The sequence below is a fragment of the Marmota monax genome, unplaced genomic scaffold (assembly GCF_021218885.2).
Source record: "Marmota monax isolate L192 unplaced genomic scaffold, Marmota_monax_Labrador192_F-V1.1 WCK01_AAM20220418_F8-fsc00002, whole genome shotgun sequence".
NCBI classification, from domain to species: domain Eukaryota; kingdom Metazoa; phylum Chordata; class Mammalia; order Rodentia; family Sciuridae; genus Marmota; species Marmota monax.
The window spans coordinates 32,019,850-32,034,683 of NW_026693571.1; the positions used below are offsets into that span (position 1 = coordinate 32,019,850).

At 35.4% G+C, this 14,834-nt stretch overlaps 1 protein-coding gene across 7 annotated transcripts in view; it reads right to left on the minus strand.

Annotated features, from left to right (window-relative positions):
* Rapgef2 (Rap guanine nucleotide exchange factor 2) overlaps positions 1-14,834 on the minus strand; it is a 261,682-nt gene that overhangs the window by 136,714 nt on the left and 110,134 nt on the right. For all 7 annotated transcript variants that reach the window (XM_046458877.2, XM_046458873.2, XM_046458878.2 and 4 more), the window contains exon 4: positions 14,408-14,491. In XM_046458877.2, coding sequence (XP_046314833.1) covers positions 14,408-14,491 — 84 coding nt within the window. The remainder of the gene's footprint in view (positions 1-14,407; positions 14,492-14,834) is intronic.

Sequence of the window (14,834 nt, forward strand, 5' to 3'; positions counted from 1 at the left end):
TGCCTCTAGGATTTCTGACTTGGATGGAAACTTAATTAAAAATAAATAAATAAATAAATAAATAAAAACCTTCTTTCTTTCCCCGATTCTGGTTTCCAATGTAGATATAATGACTAGAAGCCAGCAGCATCTATGGCATGAATTGACCCTGAAAATGGAAGCCATGTGCTGATTTAGGTAGAGAAAAAAGAAGCCTATAACTTCTCACACCATACAACCACCACCATACCATCCTGGACTGCCTACCTCCAGATTTCCTCTACGTGAGAGAAAACGTAGCCCTTGTTGTGTTTATGCAATTGTTTTATGCAACCAAACGAGTTGCAATTAACAGAGTAAGCAGACTGACATCTAGCAAGACATCTTTTGCCTTTTCCCTCTTTGGCACCAATCTAGTCAATCAGAATCAACTTCTCAAGAACTTCACCAGATTCTGTCTTCCATTGTCTTGCTACCTCATTTTCCTAATTCTTATCCTCTATGTTAACCAAATATTAAGTAAACCATTAGTCACTGAAAATATTGTTCTAAAGGGCTTTTTAAAAGGGACAGGTTAAATAATCAATAAGCGGATGCCAACAAATTAAGAAAGCTTCTGCACAGAAAAAAGAAGAAGAAGAAGAAGAAGAAGAAGAAGAAGAAGAAGAAGAAGAAGAAGAAGAAAAAGAAGAAGAAAAAGAAAAAGAATGATTATAAAAGTGTGAAAAGGTTTATTCCAACAGGATGGAAGTAAATCTTGGCCAATTACTCCTCCTACAGGGGATTAACATCCAGAATATATGAAGAACTCAAAAAACTTAACACCAAAAATAAATAAATAACCCAATCAATAAATGGGCAAAAGAACTAACTAAATAGAAACTTCTCAAAAGAAGAAATACAAATGGCCAACAAATATATGAAAAAATGTACAACATCTCTAGCAATCAAGGAAATGCAAATCAAAACTACACTAAAATTTTCTCTCAGTCAAATCAGAATGGCAACAATCAAGAATACAAATAATGAGGGCTGAGGTTGTGGATCAGAGGTAGAGCATTCACCTACCATGAGTGAGGCACTGGGTTCTATCCTCAGCACCACATAAAAATAAAATATATTGTATCTACCTATAACTGAAAAATGAATGTTTTTTTAAATAAGAATACAAATAATGATACAGTGCTGACAAGGATATGGGGATAAAGGTACATTTGTACATTGTTGGTGGGACTGCAGACTAGTACAACCACTCTGGAAAGTAGTACAAAGTTCCCTCAAAAGGTAGGAATGGAACTACCATATGACCAGTTATCCCACTCCTTGGTATTTCCCAAAAGAACTAAAATCAGCACACTATAGTGATAACAGTCAAAGCAAAGTTTATAACAGCACAATTCACAATAGCTAAACTATGGAATCAACAAAGTCCTTTGACAAATGAATGGATTAAGAAATTGTGGTGTACATGCACAATGGAGTATTACTCAGCTATAAAGAAGAATGGAATTATGGCACTTGCAGATAAATGGATAGAAATTGAATTCCATGCGTGTATGATTTTGTCAGAACAAACGCCACTACTTTGTAAAACTAGGAGGTTCTACTAAATAAAATTAAATTTTAAAACTTGATTAAAGTAAAAAATAAATCAAGGTTAAAAATGCAATCCTGAATCCATAGAAATCAACCAAAACCTATTAAAATGTCTGCTGTGCAGATGCTGAAGAAGCAAAGATAGCATAATTCATGCCCATGAAAAATCTTACATTGTAGTATGGATATGGAGTGATTAATTCTGATAGGAATAAATGGGAAGGATCGCCAAAGAATATAGAGTACTTGGTTTTCACAAGTGGATGGGTGGAGTGGGGAAGAAGGTGGAAACAATGAGGTAAAGATTCTAGCAAAGGGGAGGCCCAGGCAAAGGTGTGCCCAGGCAGTAATCCATTTGGTATAACTCTTCAATGTGTGTAAAGAGTGGTAGCTTCCCTTTTTACTCACTAAGCCTGGGAAGCCCTTTAGGCTCATTATACAGGATTTCAACAAGAAAAATTCTGTGCTTTTTAACAATTATCATGGCACTATGGAAGAAATACCAAAAGCATTTGGGGAGCTACCTTAATAGAGCAGGTGACACCTGAACAAAGGCAGAAGCAGTGGTGACAGAAACATTATTTTAAAGCCCTGGAAGAAAATAGATGCCAACCAAGACTCTCCTATCCAGCAAAATTAAGCTTTAGATTTGATGATGAAATAAAGACTTTCCATGATAAACAAAACTTAAAAGAACTTACAACTAGAAAGCCTGCACTACAGAACATCCTCGGCAAAATACTGCATAAGGAGGAAATGAAAAACAACAATGAAAATCAGAAGAGGGGAGAATTACACTAAAGGGAAAACTAATCAAAGAGAAAACAAGTCAAGTTAAATTCCAAAAACAAACAAAAATGACCAGGAATACAAATCATGTCTCAATAATAATTCTGAATGTTAATGGCCTAAACTCACCAATTAAAAGACACAGACTGGCAAATTTGGATTAAAATAAAAGACCCAACAATATGCTGCCTTCAAGAGACTCATCTCATAGGAAAAGATATCCACAAACTGAAGATGAAAGGTTGGAAGAAAACAGACCACTCACAGGGACTGCTGAAACAAGCAGGGGTTTTTATACTCATATTAAATAAAGTAGACTTCAAGCCAAAGTTAATCAAAAGGGATAAAGGACATTTCATACTGCTCAAGGGAACCATACATCAACAAGACATAACAATTTTAAATATATATGCCCCAAATAATGGAGCATCCATGTTCAACAAACTCTTTGCAAGTTCAAGAGTCAAATAGACCACAACACAATAATTCTGGGTGACTTTAACACACCTCTTTCACCACTGGATAGATCTTCCAAACAAAAGCTGAACAAAGAAACTATAAAACTCAATAACAGAATCAATAACTTATATTTAATTGACATATATAGAATATTTCATCCATCAATAAGCAAATACACTTTCTTCTCTGCAGCACATGGGATCCTTCTCTAAAACAGACCATGTATTATTCCACAAAGCAACTCTAAGCAAATACAAAAAAAGCAGACCCTACATTCTACCAGATCATAATAAAACGAAATTAGAAATCAATGATAAAAATAAAAAATAAAAGCTACTCCATTTGTAGGTAAATGAATGGAGTTGGAGAATATCATGCTAAGTGAAGTAAGCCAATCTCGAAAAAACAAAGGCCAAATGTTCTCTCTGATATGTGGATGCTGATCCATAATTGGGAGGGGTGGAGAATGGAGGAACTTGGATTGGGCAAAGGCGAGGGGGAGGGGGAGGAGTGGGGCAGAAGCATGGGGGCAGGAAAGATGGTGGAATGAGATGGACATCATTACCCTAGGTACATGTATGACAGCATATAAGGCTGTGACGCTACATCATGTGCAACCCAGAGAAATGAAAAGCTATGCTGCAATTGTGTACAATGAAAAAAATAGTCAATAAGAATGTATAAATACATCTGAAAATAAATACTTCTAAAACATCAAAAAATTGCTTCACTGTTAATTCTGAAGCTTTATTTTGTAATAAAGTCACAATCTAATAACTTTGAGTTATTTTTTGGTCATTGACTTCTGTGAAGGGCTGAGAATTCTAATTTAGATATTAAAGACTCGCTCAGTCTGTTTCTAAACTTGTTGTCAGGATTATGGGGACAAGATAGTTAATCAAGTTCTGTGTTAGCTCATGGAGTTGCAGTATTTTTCTACTCATTTATTTGTCATTTTAAATAAAGCAGACTTCAAGCCAAAGTTAATCAAAAGGGTTAAAGAAGGACATTTCATAACATTTACAAAACAAAGAAACAAAAAAGTCCAAATACACCAAAGACCAAAATAGTGTACTAGATATTTAAGACATGGACCTTTATAATTAGACAGACTCTTCTCTGAATTTATGGTGTTTAAAATCCTAGGAGGGAAAAATCACCATTTTAAAAATGTGATTTTCTTAATAGAATCAAATGTATGATAGAAGTCTCTAAGAAAGTGCCTTTAATAGAAATGATCATGCATACCTTATTTAGTCCTAAAAAAATAACATCTTTATTGTTCTGATAGTTTAAAACTTTCTATGTCTTTTATATGAAACTATTGGTAAGCAGTCTGTTTACTTCCTATTTATTCTGTGGCCAGTATAGAGGCTGTGAGGTTGAAGGAAAAAACAAGCACAGGCTAGCTGCAAGCCTAGGAACTTGAAAGGTGACGAAAGAAGGATTATAATTCATGCTAGGAACCAGAGAGATTAGGAAAAAGACCTTTGCAGACAATGCTGGCTTCTAGTGCATGGGCTTTAGGGTCAAACTGACTGGATTATATTGGGCAAAAGAACAAGTAGGCACAGTGATCTGTTTATTCTGAGTGTCTAAAAAGTTATGTCTATACCTCGCACTGTAGTGAAGTGCCATCAAAATTGAAGTTTGGTCTGTGCGCCCATTTCATATTTTGGGGTTATTCTGTTCATTCTGAAACAGTTTTGGTAGATAGTAGAATTCAAGCTTGGAGGCATATTTTCCCATTTTAAGTCAGACATGAATTGAAATTTTCCTTAAGTGCTTGCTGTGTGGTTTTATGTTAAGTCCTGAAGTGTACAAAGGAAGCAAGATGGTCTTCCCTTCCTATTGTGTCACTTTATATGTTGGGGGAAAATAAGGCAGTTGTATATGATACATGAAAAAATTGCCTAGGTGTCATCGAATAGGTAGTCCTTGATATAGGTAGTACTGATGTAGTAAAGACCATGCAGAATGTAAAATCATTTCAAAGATTAGGGATATTTTAATGTGTGCGGGAGAATAAAAGGTAGCTCTTCTGGAGGTGGATTTTGAATTGTATTTATGATCTGCTCTATTGGAAAGCGATTAGAAAGAAAATCTAGACATAGTAAAGAATATAAGAGGTGGTACAGAGAGGGCATTGAGGGTAGGCAATCTGTACATTACCAAAAGATTTAGTGAAGACAAAAGAATGGAATCAATTTATTTACTATTAAGGGCAGTTTAGGGAGTGATGAGTGGTCTAGTTTACAAAGCTGCATAACTTGGTTGGAAAGCCAGGACTGTTGGTAAATTAGATTTCAAGTAACACTGACAGGAGGTTGGAGGAATTGTGCACATCAAGCTGGGTGCTGTGGCACATGCCTGTAATTCCAGCAACTCAGGAGACTGAGGCAGGACAATCACAAGTGTGAGGCCAGCTTACTTACTGATGCCCTAAGCAACTAGTGAGATCCTGTCTCAAAATAAAAGGACTGGCGGATGTAGCTCCTGGATTTAATCCCCAGTATTAAAAAGAAAAAAAAAAGAAAAGAAAAGAAAGAAAGAAAAAGAAATGCACACATCATTTATTTACACCATGTTGACTGTGTCCATTTACAATTAATGCTTTTCCTTCATTGATACCAAATATATCTACAATTTAAAAATTAAAATTGTGCTATGGTCATCTTAATAATCATATTTTAAAATTAGAGCTGGCAGCTATAATGAGGATAAGTGGAGAAACAAGACATTTAACTAATCAGTTCTGAAAGGCAGAAATACTATTCTCATTATGCTTCATATGACAAACAATGAGCTACTTCAGTTTAAAAATCGCAGGCCTACTTTCTGCCTGCCAGTTCTACATGATAAGTTAATTGATTGCTCTGAGAACTTACTATTTTTTTTTTAAGTAATAACAATGGACAAGTGAGTCTGTATTTACTTGGTAGACATTTTAAGACAAATTTAAATGTTTTATATTTCAAACCCTAAAGAGCTATAGGGTTTGACAATCACTCTTGAAAAAGCACAAATTTATTATGTCAGATGATTTGCTAGAGATTCAGTACTGCATTTAAAAATAACTCTGTAATGAATTATATTACAGAGGGGTAATTTTATTGGACATTAAATGCAGCCAAAGGTATAAAGAGAAGTGAGGAGTAGTGTTTTGGAAGCTGTATGTTAAGATTTACCTTCAAGTATAATGGAAGTGAAGGACTGGTTCTTGAAGAAATGGGGGATGGGGAAAGCATCTATGGACCACCTTAAAACTATCCTTGTTGAGTTTTAGAACAAATATATTGGTCACACATATCTTCCCATTCATTGTGAGAGGATATCACTAACTTAAGCTTCTTAAAAGCAATCTTTATGGACAGTATTATTCAGAGGTTTTTTTTTTTTTTTCGAGAAAATGTAAAACTTAAAAAAAATTAATAACTAGAATGACCTGAAGTTAGTAGATGATGACAGAATTAGTAAGGACTAGCATGTTTTGTAAAAGCTACTTATCTTAGGCGTTTTCTTTTTATCACATTATTTTTGCAAAAGCCAAGTGATTCCAGACTGTACTTGGTTAGTTAATGAAAATAGGGAGTAAGAGAAACTTAAGTATTTTATTTTTTTGAGGATATTGTGAATGGGGTAGTTTTCCTCATTTCCTTTTCAGAGGATTTGTCACATATACAGAAATGCCTTTGTGTCATAAACTTAAAAATGTTCAATTTAACATATAAACATGAATATAACTGAATATATAATAGGATTCAAATATACACATATGCATAAATACATGTTTATATGTGTGAGTCAATGTATTGATTGGTTCTCTAGGACTTGACTGTTTTTCCTTCCTTTTTCTCTACTTATTTACCCCACACCTAATCCAGAGGCAGATTTTTAAAAAATGATCAGTATTGAGTTTCACAAAGCATTCTACTTCACAGGTTAAGTTTAACAGATAGTTATCAAGAATAAGCACTCAATGTAATGCTTCTTTAAAATATTAATATCTAAAGCCCTCACCCCTGCAAGGGATGGTATCCTAACAACGTCATATCTTAGGAGAATTGTTTACCAAAAGGGCTATTGTAGGTGATGAGCACAATATCAGAACTGATTTCTAAAATTAGCCGATACCCTAGGCTGTTAGTTATGTCTCTTCAAGAGATTCCTCAATTTGATGTTGAATTAGTATTAATGAGCCCTTTATCCTGACTTGTGTCCTAAGCTGCTTTCCTGCATTTCTTTGTTTGCTTATATACTCTTACTCATTTATGCCATAAGTATTATTGAGTGAGGTGAGGTCCTCTTATATGCTGTGTGATGCTTGGAGGTCCCGCTCCCATGTCATTAAAGCCAAGAAATAAAATATTTCAAGAAGGAAGAGGGGTCATTCGTTCAATGCCACAGAAAGATTCAATAACATGAGAATAGAAATATAACCTTTGCATTTAACGATGTGGAACCCATAGGAGTCGGTGGAGTGTTGGAACTGGTTGAAGAGGTAGCCAGAGAAATAAGAACTGGTGAAACAGAGAATTTCATCATATCAAGAAAGTCCTTCGTAAAGAGGAGCAGGAAAATGGGGTGGTGGGTTGGTGAAATTAAGAAGGATTTTCTTTAAGCCGCTGGGTTCAATCCTCAGCACCACATAAAAATAAATAAATAAAATACAAGTATTCTTTCCAACTACAACTAAAAATATATATATTTAAAAAAATCAGGGGATGCTAGTGTGTCTTGAAAGAAATCTAGTAGAGAAGGATACATGGATGATATAGGAAAGAGAAAAGGTACTTGCAGAATTGGGTGAAATCCACAAATGGATGTGTGTGTGTGTGTGTGTGTTACTGGGTATTGAACTCGGGGACACTCAACCACTGAGTGACATTCCCAGTCCTATTTTATATTTTTATTTAGAGATAGGATCTCACTGAGTTGCTTAGTGCCTTGCTTTTGCTGAGGATGGCTTTGAACTTGGCAATCCTCCTGCCTCGGCCTCCCAAGCTGCTGGGAGTTGTTAACTTTTAAAAGAGTGAAAGCACTTCTTGTTTTATGGTCTTAAAGTAAGATGTATAAGTGGGTTGGTAGATTTGGGAGTTCTATGGTGGATACTTAGAAGCTTTGAAAGGGGGCAGGTTGTGAAACAGGGAGTGTTGAGTGCCCTTTTGTTATTTGTGGTCATAGATTTATGTTTTGTTTAAAATTTCTTATAGCAATGTTCATCTGTGTAGCACAGGCATGGAGGTGGGTTTGGTTGGGGTTTGGACGTCACCAGTACATTCAGTAAAGAGTGAGAAAGGGTGTAGATGTTAGGGCTGTGTGTGAAACACCTGTGTCTTCCATAATTTTTTTTTATTTATTATAATTTGTTATATAGGACAGCAGAATGCATTTCAATTCACAGTACACATATAGAGCACAATTTTTCATGTTTTGTTGTATACAAAGTAGAGTCATACCATTCATGTCTCCATACATGTACTTAGGGTAATGATGTCCTTCTTATTCTACCGTCTTTCCTACCCCTCTGCCCTGTCCCTTCCCTTCCCTACCCTTCCTTTGTCCAATCAAAGTTCTTCCATTCTCCACCCCTCCCAATTATGGATCAGCATCCACATATCAGAGAGCACATTTGGCCTTTGGTTTTTCGGGATTGGCTTACTTCACTTAGCATGATATTCTCCACTCCATTCATTTACCTACAAATGCCATAATTTTATTCTCTTTTAATGATGAGTAATATTCCATTGTGCATATATACCAGTTTGTTTATCCATTCATCTATTGAAGGGCATCTAGGTTGGTTCCACGGTTTAACTATTGTGAATTGAGCTGCTATAAACATTGATAGAGGAGTGGGATAGCTGGGTCAAATGGCGGTTCCATTCCAAGTTTTCGGAATCTCCATACTACTTTCCAGATTTGTTGCACCAATTGTCTGTATTCTTGACAGCTGCCATTCTGACTGGAGTGAGATGAAAACTTGGGGTAGTCTTGATTTGTATTTCTCTAATTACTAGAGATGTTGAACATTATTTCATATATTTGTTGATAGAATGTATATCATCTGGGCTGGGGATGTGGCTCAAGTGGTAGCGTGCTCGTCTGGCATGCATGCGGCCCAGGTTCAATCCTCAGCACCACATACAAACAAAGATGTTGTGTCCGCCGAAAACTAAAAAATAAATATTAAAATTCTCTGTCTCTCTCTTTAAAAAAAAAAAAGAATGTATGTCATCTTCTAAAAAGTGTCTGTTCAGCTCCTTAACCATTTATTGATTGGTTTGTTTGGGTTTTTTGGTGTTAAGTTTTTTGAGTTCTTTTTATATCCTGGAGATTAGTGCTCTGTCTGACATGCATGTGGCAAAAATTTGCTCACAAAATGTAGGCTCTCTCTTCACCTCATTGATTGTTTCTTTTGCTGAGAAGAAGCATTTTAGTATGAGTTCATCCCATTTATCGATTCTTCATTTTACTTCTTGTATTTTAGGAGTCTTATTAAGGAAGTGGGGGCCTAATCCTACATAATAAAGATTTGGGCCTACTTTTTCTACAAGTAGGCGCAGAGTCTCTGGTTTAATTCCTAGGTCCTTGATCCACTCTGAGTTGAGTTTTGTGCATGGTGAGAGATGGGGGTTTAATTTCATTTTGTTGCATGTGGATTTCCAGTTTTCCCAGCACCATTTGTTGAAGAGGCTATCTTTTCTCCAATGTATGTTTTTGGCACCTTTGTCTAATATGAGATAACTATATTTATGTGGGTTTGTCTCTGTGTCCTCTATTCTGTACCTTTTGTCTACATGCCAATACCATACTGTTTTTGTTACTATAGCTTTATGGTATAGTTTAAGGTCTGGTATTGTGATGCCTCAACAGTGGAGCAATTTAAAAAAAAAAATGTAAAGCATATAACACTTTCTCTTTTTTAATAACATGTAATAATTTCATATTTATGAAGCACAGAGTGATAATTCCATATATGTATACAATGTGTAATGATCAACTCAGAGTAATTAGGAATTCTATCTCCTGAAACATTTTAATTCTTTATACAATAAACTATTGTAAAAGTATGCAATGATTTCTATTTAGTTCTTTAAATGTACTGATTTAGAGTATGTTGGGACAATAAACATTACTAATGTCCTACACATTTGTAACATAAACCAAAAGTACATTAGAAAATCATTTCTAGGGGCTAGAGTTGTAGCTCAGTGGTAGAGCACTTGCCTAGCATGTGTGAAGCATTGGGTTCAATTCTCAGCACCTCATATAAATAAATTAATTAAATAAAGGTCCATCAACAACTAAAAAACTATATTAAAAAAGAAAATTTCTAAACCTGAAATTTTATAATTCTCATCTACTGTTTTCTAGCCCCACTACAGTTGCAAACAGTGCCTTTAAAATAAATCAGGGGCTAAGGTTGTGGCTCAGTGGTACAGCGCTTGCCTGGCATGGGTGAGGCACTGGTTTAGATCCTCGGCACTACACAAAAATTAATAAATAAAAAAGACATTGTGTCCGTATACAGTTTAAAAATAATTTAAAAAATAAAATAAAATAAAAAACAAATCAGGGAAACCAGGCACTCAGGAAGCTGTGGCAGGAGGATTACAAGCTCAAGGGCAGCCCAGGCAACTTAGGAAGACCCTGTCTCAAAAGAAAAGGTAACTTGCCGTGCGTGTGTGAGGCACTAGGTTCGATTCTCAGCACCACATAAAAATAAAATAAAGATGTTGTGTCCACCGAAAACTAAAATACATAAATATTTTTAAAAAGAGAGAAAAGAAAAGGTAAAAGGGCTGGGGATGTAGCTCAGTGGTGAAATGCCCTTGGGTTCAATCCCCAGTGACAGAGGGAGAGGGGGAGGGAGGGAAGGAAGAAGAAAAGAAAGGAGGGAAAAATTAGAAAGGAAATACTCTTCCTTGCCTTACTATTCTCTGCCTGTCAACCATTAATTTACAAGGATGATAGATGTAAACTATACTCATAAAATTGTGCAGCACACAGTGGCATATCATAGTGCCTACACCTGCTTTGCTTAGAGGCTTGGAAAAACCTACACAGTTTACACTGTTTCTGGATTCATCTACAAAAAACACTCCCTCTAAACCCACACCCTACAGTTCTAAATTATTTTTGTTTGCAATCTTTCTATAGATGCAAAGAAACTGAACTCATGTTTTACAACACTTTAAGAAAAAAAGTGGACACTGCTTAAAGAATACAAATGGTACTTCAAATATGAGTTTAGCTCTATGTTAAGGCAAGATTATATGCAATGACATAAAATACATGACATTATGGCTACTTGTACAAACATCTATGATTCAAAACTTGACAAATTTCTAGAAGATTTAAAATAAAACTCATAAAAACAACATATCACTACAAGTTGCTTGAAGTAAGGTAGAAAGGGAGCTGTCACTGAGAGTCACACTGGAATTCACAGGCTCTATAAATGTTATAAGTCTTATCAGAAACAATATTTATGTATGAACAATCAAAGTAAAGGTACATAACCAAAATAACCCTCATCTATCCAGACAGATAATAAAAATGAAAAGACAGAAAAACATACTATTGATTTAAATATCAACCAACCACTTCAATAGAGCTAATGAGATGTGGAAGCCAAATGACAGATTTTCTGCAATGTATAGCATCCTTGTCACCTGATGAAATCGGGCATCAAAATAATTTCAGAGAAATTAGTTAAAAATATAAAAATGTTGCTGAAGATACTTTTATTTCAAAACTAACTGAGGTAGACTAATTGCTCAAGGTAAAATGAATTGACATTGCTAAGAGACACTGTTCAGTTTACTTACTACATAGACCAATAACCAACTTCCAGACTTACGTGGGAAAAAAAAAAAAAAAGTAAATGTACAGAATCATCTGTAAACCTGTTTTTTAAAACTGGGCTGATAGCAACTCCTAGTCCACACTGAACGTCTATTTTCTATATACATAGATACGAACGTTAACCGTTAGTGTAGTACCAGTGGACTGACTCTTTCTTATTAAAACAATCTCAGAATCATTCCTAAGGCAACAACCCCACAGGAAACAAACAACTCGGACAGAGCAAATGTCACCAGGTGCAACGTGAAGGAATAGCCTATATATAGTACTGGCTTATTCAGTCTGAAATACCATTCCTTCATCCCATTAAAGTACTGACTTTCAAGCATTTGGCATCCAGCCAGAGACATTGTAACTTATGTCATCTTTTAAAATAATTAGACATAGAGTCCAATGTGCTCATGAAATAGGGCTGAACTGCAAGTCCTCTTTCTTCTAGAACAGCAGTTTTCTGAACATTGAGTTCCCTTTCCAGAAGTTAGAACAAGCTGTTACTTGACTAGCTGATGATGGCTGGTAGGAAGCCATCGCAGGCTCCTTCCCTGCTCCAGGGCTTCTGTCTATGGATTTTATTTGTGCAACAGACACTGTCTCAAGATGATGATGAAGTCACTAATTGGTGTTGTCCTTAAGATGCATAGATTCCAAACCACATTTACTACAGCATTATTTATAATAAAAAGAATAAAACATTTACCCTTTGAAATTATTAACTAAATTGTGAAAACTTCAAATACTTACCTAATCTTTAACTAGGCATTAAAAGTCACAAAGAATAAATCTTTATAGTAAATTTTTATGAGGCAATGCACATATATATATATACACATATTCTTTAACTGACAGAAGCAAGATATTAATTTATATGTAAAAGTATGATCTTAAGCATGTGGACCACATAACAAAGTCTAGAGAAAAGCAGCACTAGAATATTAGAGAATAATCATCTTGAACAGGAGGATTTTAAGTGATGTTTTTCCTTTATCTTTGAGAATTTATATAGTAATTATTATTGATTTATAAACCAAAATTATATATAATGCTTAAAATATTCCGGTGCTTCAATATTATTTGCCTCCACCTTCCACATTCAGAAAGAGTCAGGCAGAACCTGCAAGGAACAAAACAGTAGGTTCTGTGTTTGAAGGACAGGAAGAGTATTGCTATTCATTTCTCCATTCCTCTAGGAAGCAGAATTCACAGAGGTATAGGAACTAGTTCACAGGGTCATTCAGACTTTCTAGGCAGACTTCTAGGAGTGTAACCCCTATACACAAGTTTCCGTATCTATAAGATACAGGTAATAATTCTGCCTATCTCAAAGGAGAATAGTGAAATTAAATGACTTAATATATACAAAGCATTTTAAATATGCCTGGCAAATCAGAAGCACTATAAAAGCTTTAGCTATCATGCTATCATCATTTTATAACTCTTATTATTGCTCTTACAACTATTACTACCGCTACTACTACCAGCCACGCTATTCTCATTATAACAACTACTGATATTGTAAGAACAACAAACAGGCAATAGAGCTCCCTCCCTCATGGGAGAAGTAACACTTGCCAACCTGACCTTGGAGAAGTAGAAGGGCAAAAAAGCATGAGGATTACACCAGAGAAGATTTTTAATTAGATGCCATGTGTCCCTGGCACTCTTTCACTACCATTCTGGCCCCGAAAGGCCCATCCCATTCCCTTCTGCTGCCACGCCTAGGCCAATCCTTGGCTTCGGTGAAAAACTACCTCTCCCTATCTCACTGACTCTAATTTTTTATAAAGATTGTTTTCATCTGTATATTCTTAACCCTAACCCATTATAAATTACTTATCCAGAACATACTTGAATATTTTTACAGAGAAATTAGGTGAAAGGGGATCTCAATACTTTAATAAATTTAGACAATTTAAATATTCAGTATTGTAAAATAAAAATACTTGGTTAAAAAAAATTAATCTTTAGTCTAAATAAAAATAGTTGCTTATGAAAACACACACAATTAGGAGGAAAAAAGCAACCACTGAAAATCAGTAGCTAACCTGAACACAGGTGGCCATGCTCTGATAGGTGAGTCCCTGGCCATAGAGGCCTGGAAGACAGGTATATATATACCCACCCCAAACTGAGTCAGTCAGACTGCATCCCAAGGAATCCAAGGAAAGGACACAAACACTACAGTCAAATGGTGTAAACAGTAGGGACACAAGGTCATAAATCAACAGTCAGCACATACAAGCCAAAGTCACAGGGAGAGAGAAATTAATAGCCTTTGAGTGGGAAGCCAATCCACAGACAGATGCAAAAATGAGAGACCATATGGTTCTGAAAAGCAGAGAAGTCAAAGACAGTTCCTGGCTTTCCATTTCTAGTCCCATGTGGTCTTAATGAACCTTCTTTGCCTCTCTTCAGATGCTTTTGAGACTGCCTGCTATACTTTTAAAGTTAACTCTTCTTTACTTAAGCCATCTTGAAGGCAATTTCATTCCCAAGGAACAAATGTGCCCAAAAAGAAAGTTAACATGGTCATGTAACAAATTTACATGCTGTCGGCATGTTTTCTTTTCTTGTCCTTTGTTAGACTCAAAGACTGCTTATGGCACAGTATAAGCATTTCTGCCTTGCTTTGTATCAGTAGAAGAATTTGGCAAAAGAACTCAATTCTGCAAGAGAATTTCAAGCATCACGCATCATTACAGATTGTCTACAATACCTGCTTCTTGGAAGAAACATGGATTCCTTAATGAACACGGAACCAGAGAGAAGGATATACCAGCAGGTCCCAATATCATCAGGACTGAAAAGAAAAGGTAACATAATCAGACAATTGTCTACAACATCAACAAAATAATTTTTTTCAAAATGTATAACACAAAGTGCAGCATCCATGTTACTTCTAGAATTATAAATAATATAAAACATGTACATAAAAATACTTTATTCAACTACTAAAATCATTTGTAAACCTTAATTTTATCCCTGAAATAAGTAAAAGATACTGGTATATTTATTCTATGTTAGAACAGAATTCCAAGTTTTATTTTAATTTTTTAAACAGGAAATACTTCCACTTGCTTCAGTTAACAAAAAATACAAAGAGATATCGGTGTAACTCCCATTCCTTTCCCCAATACATCAAG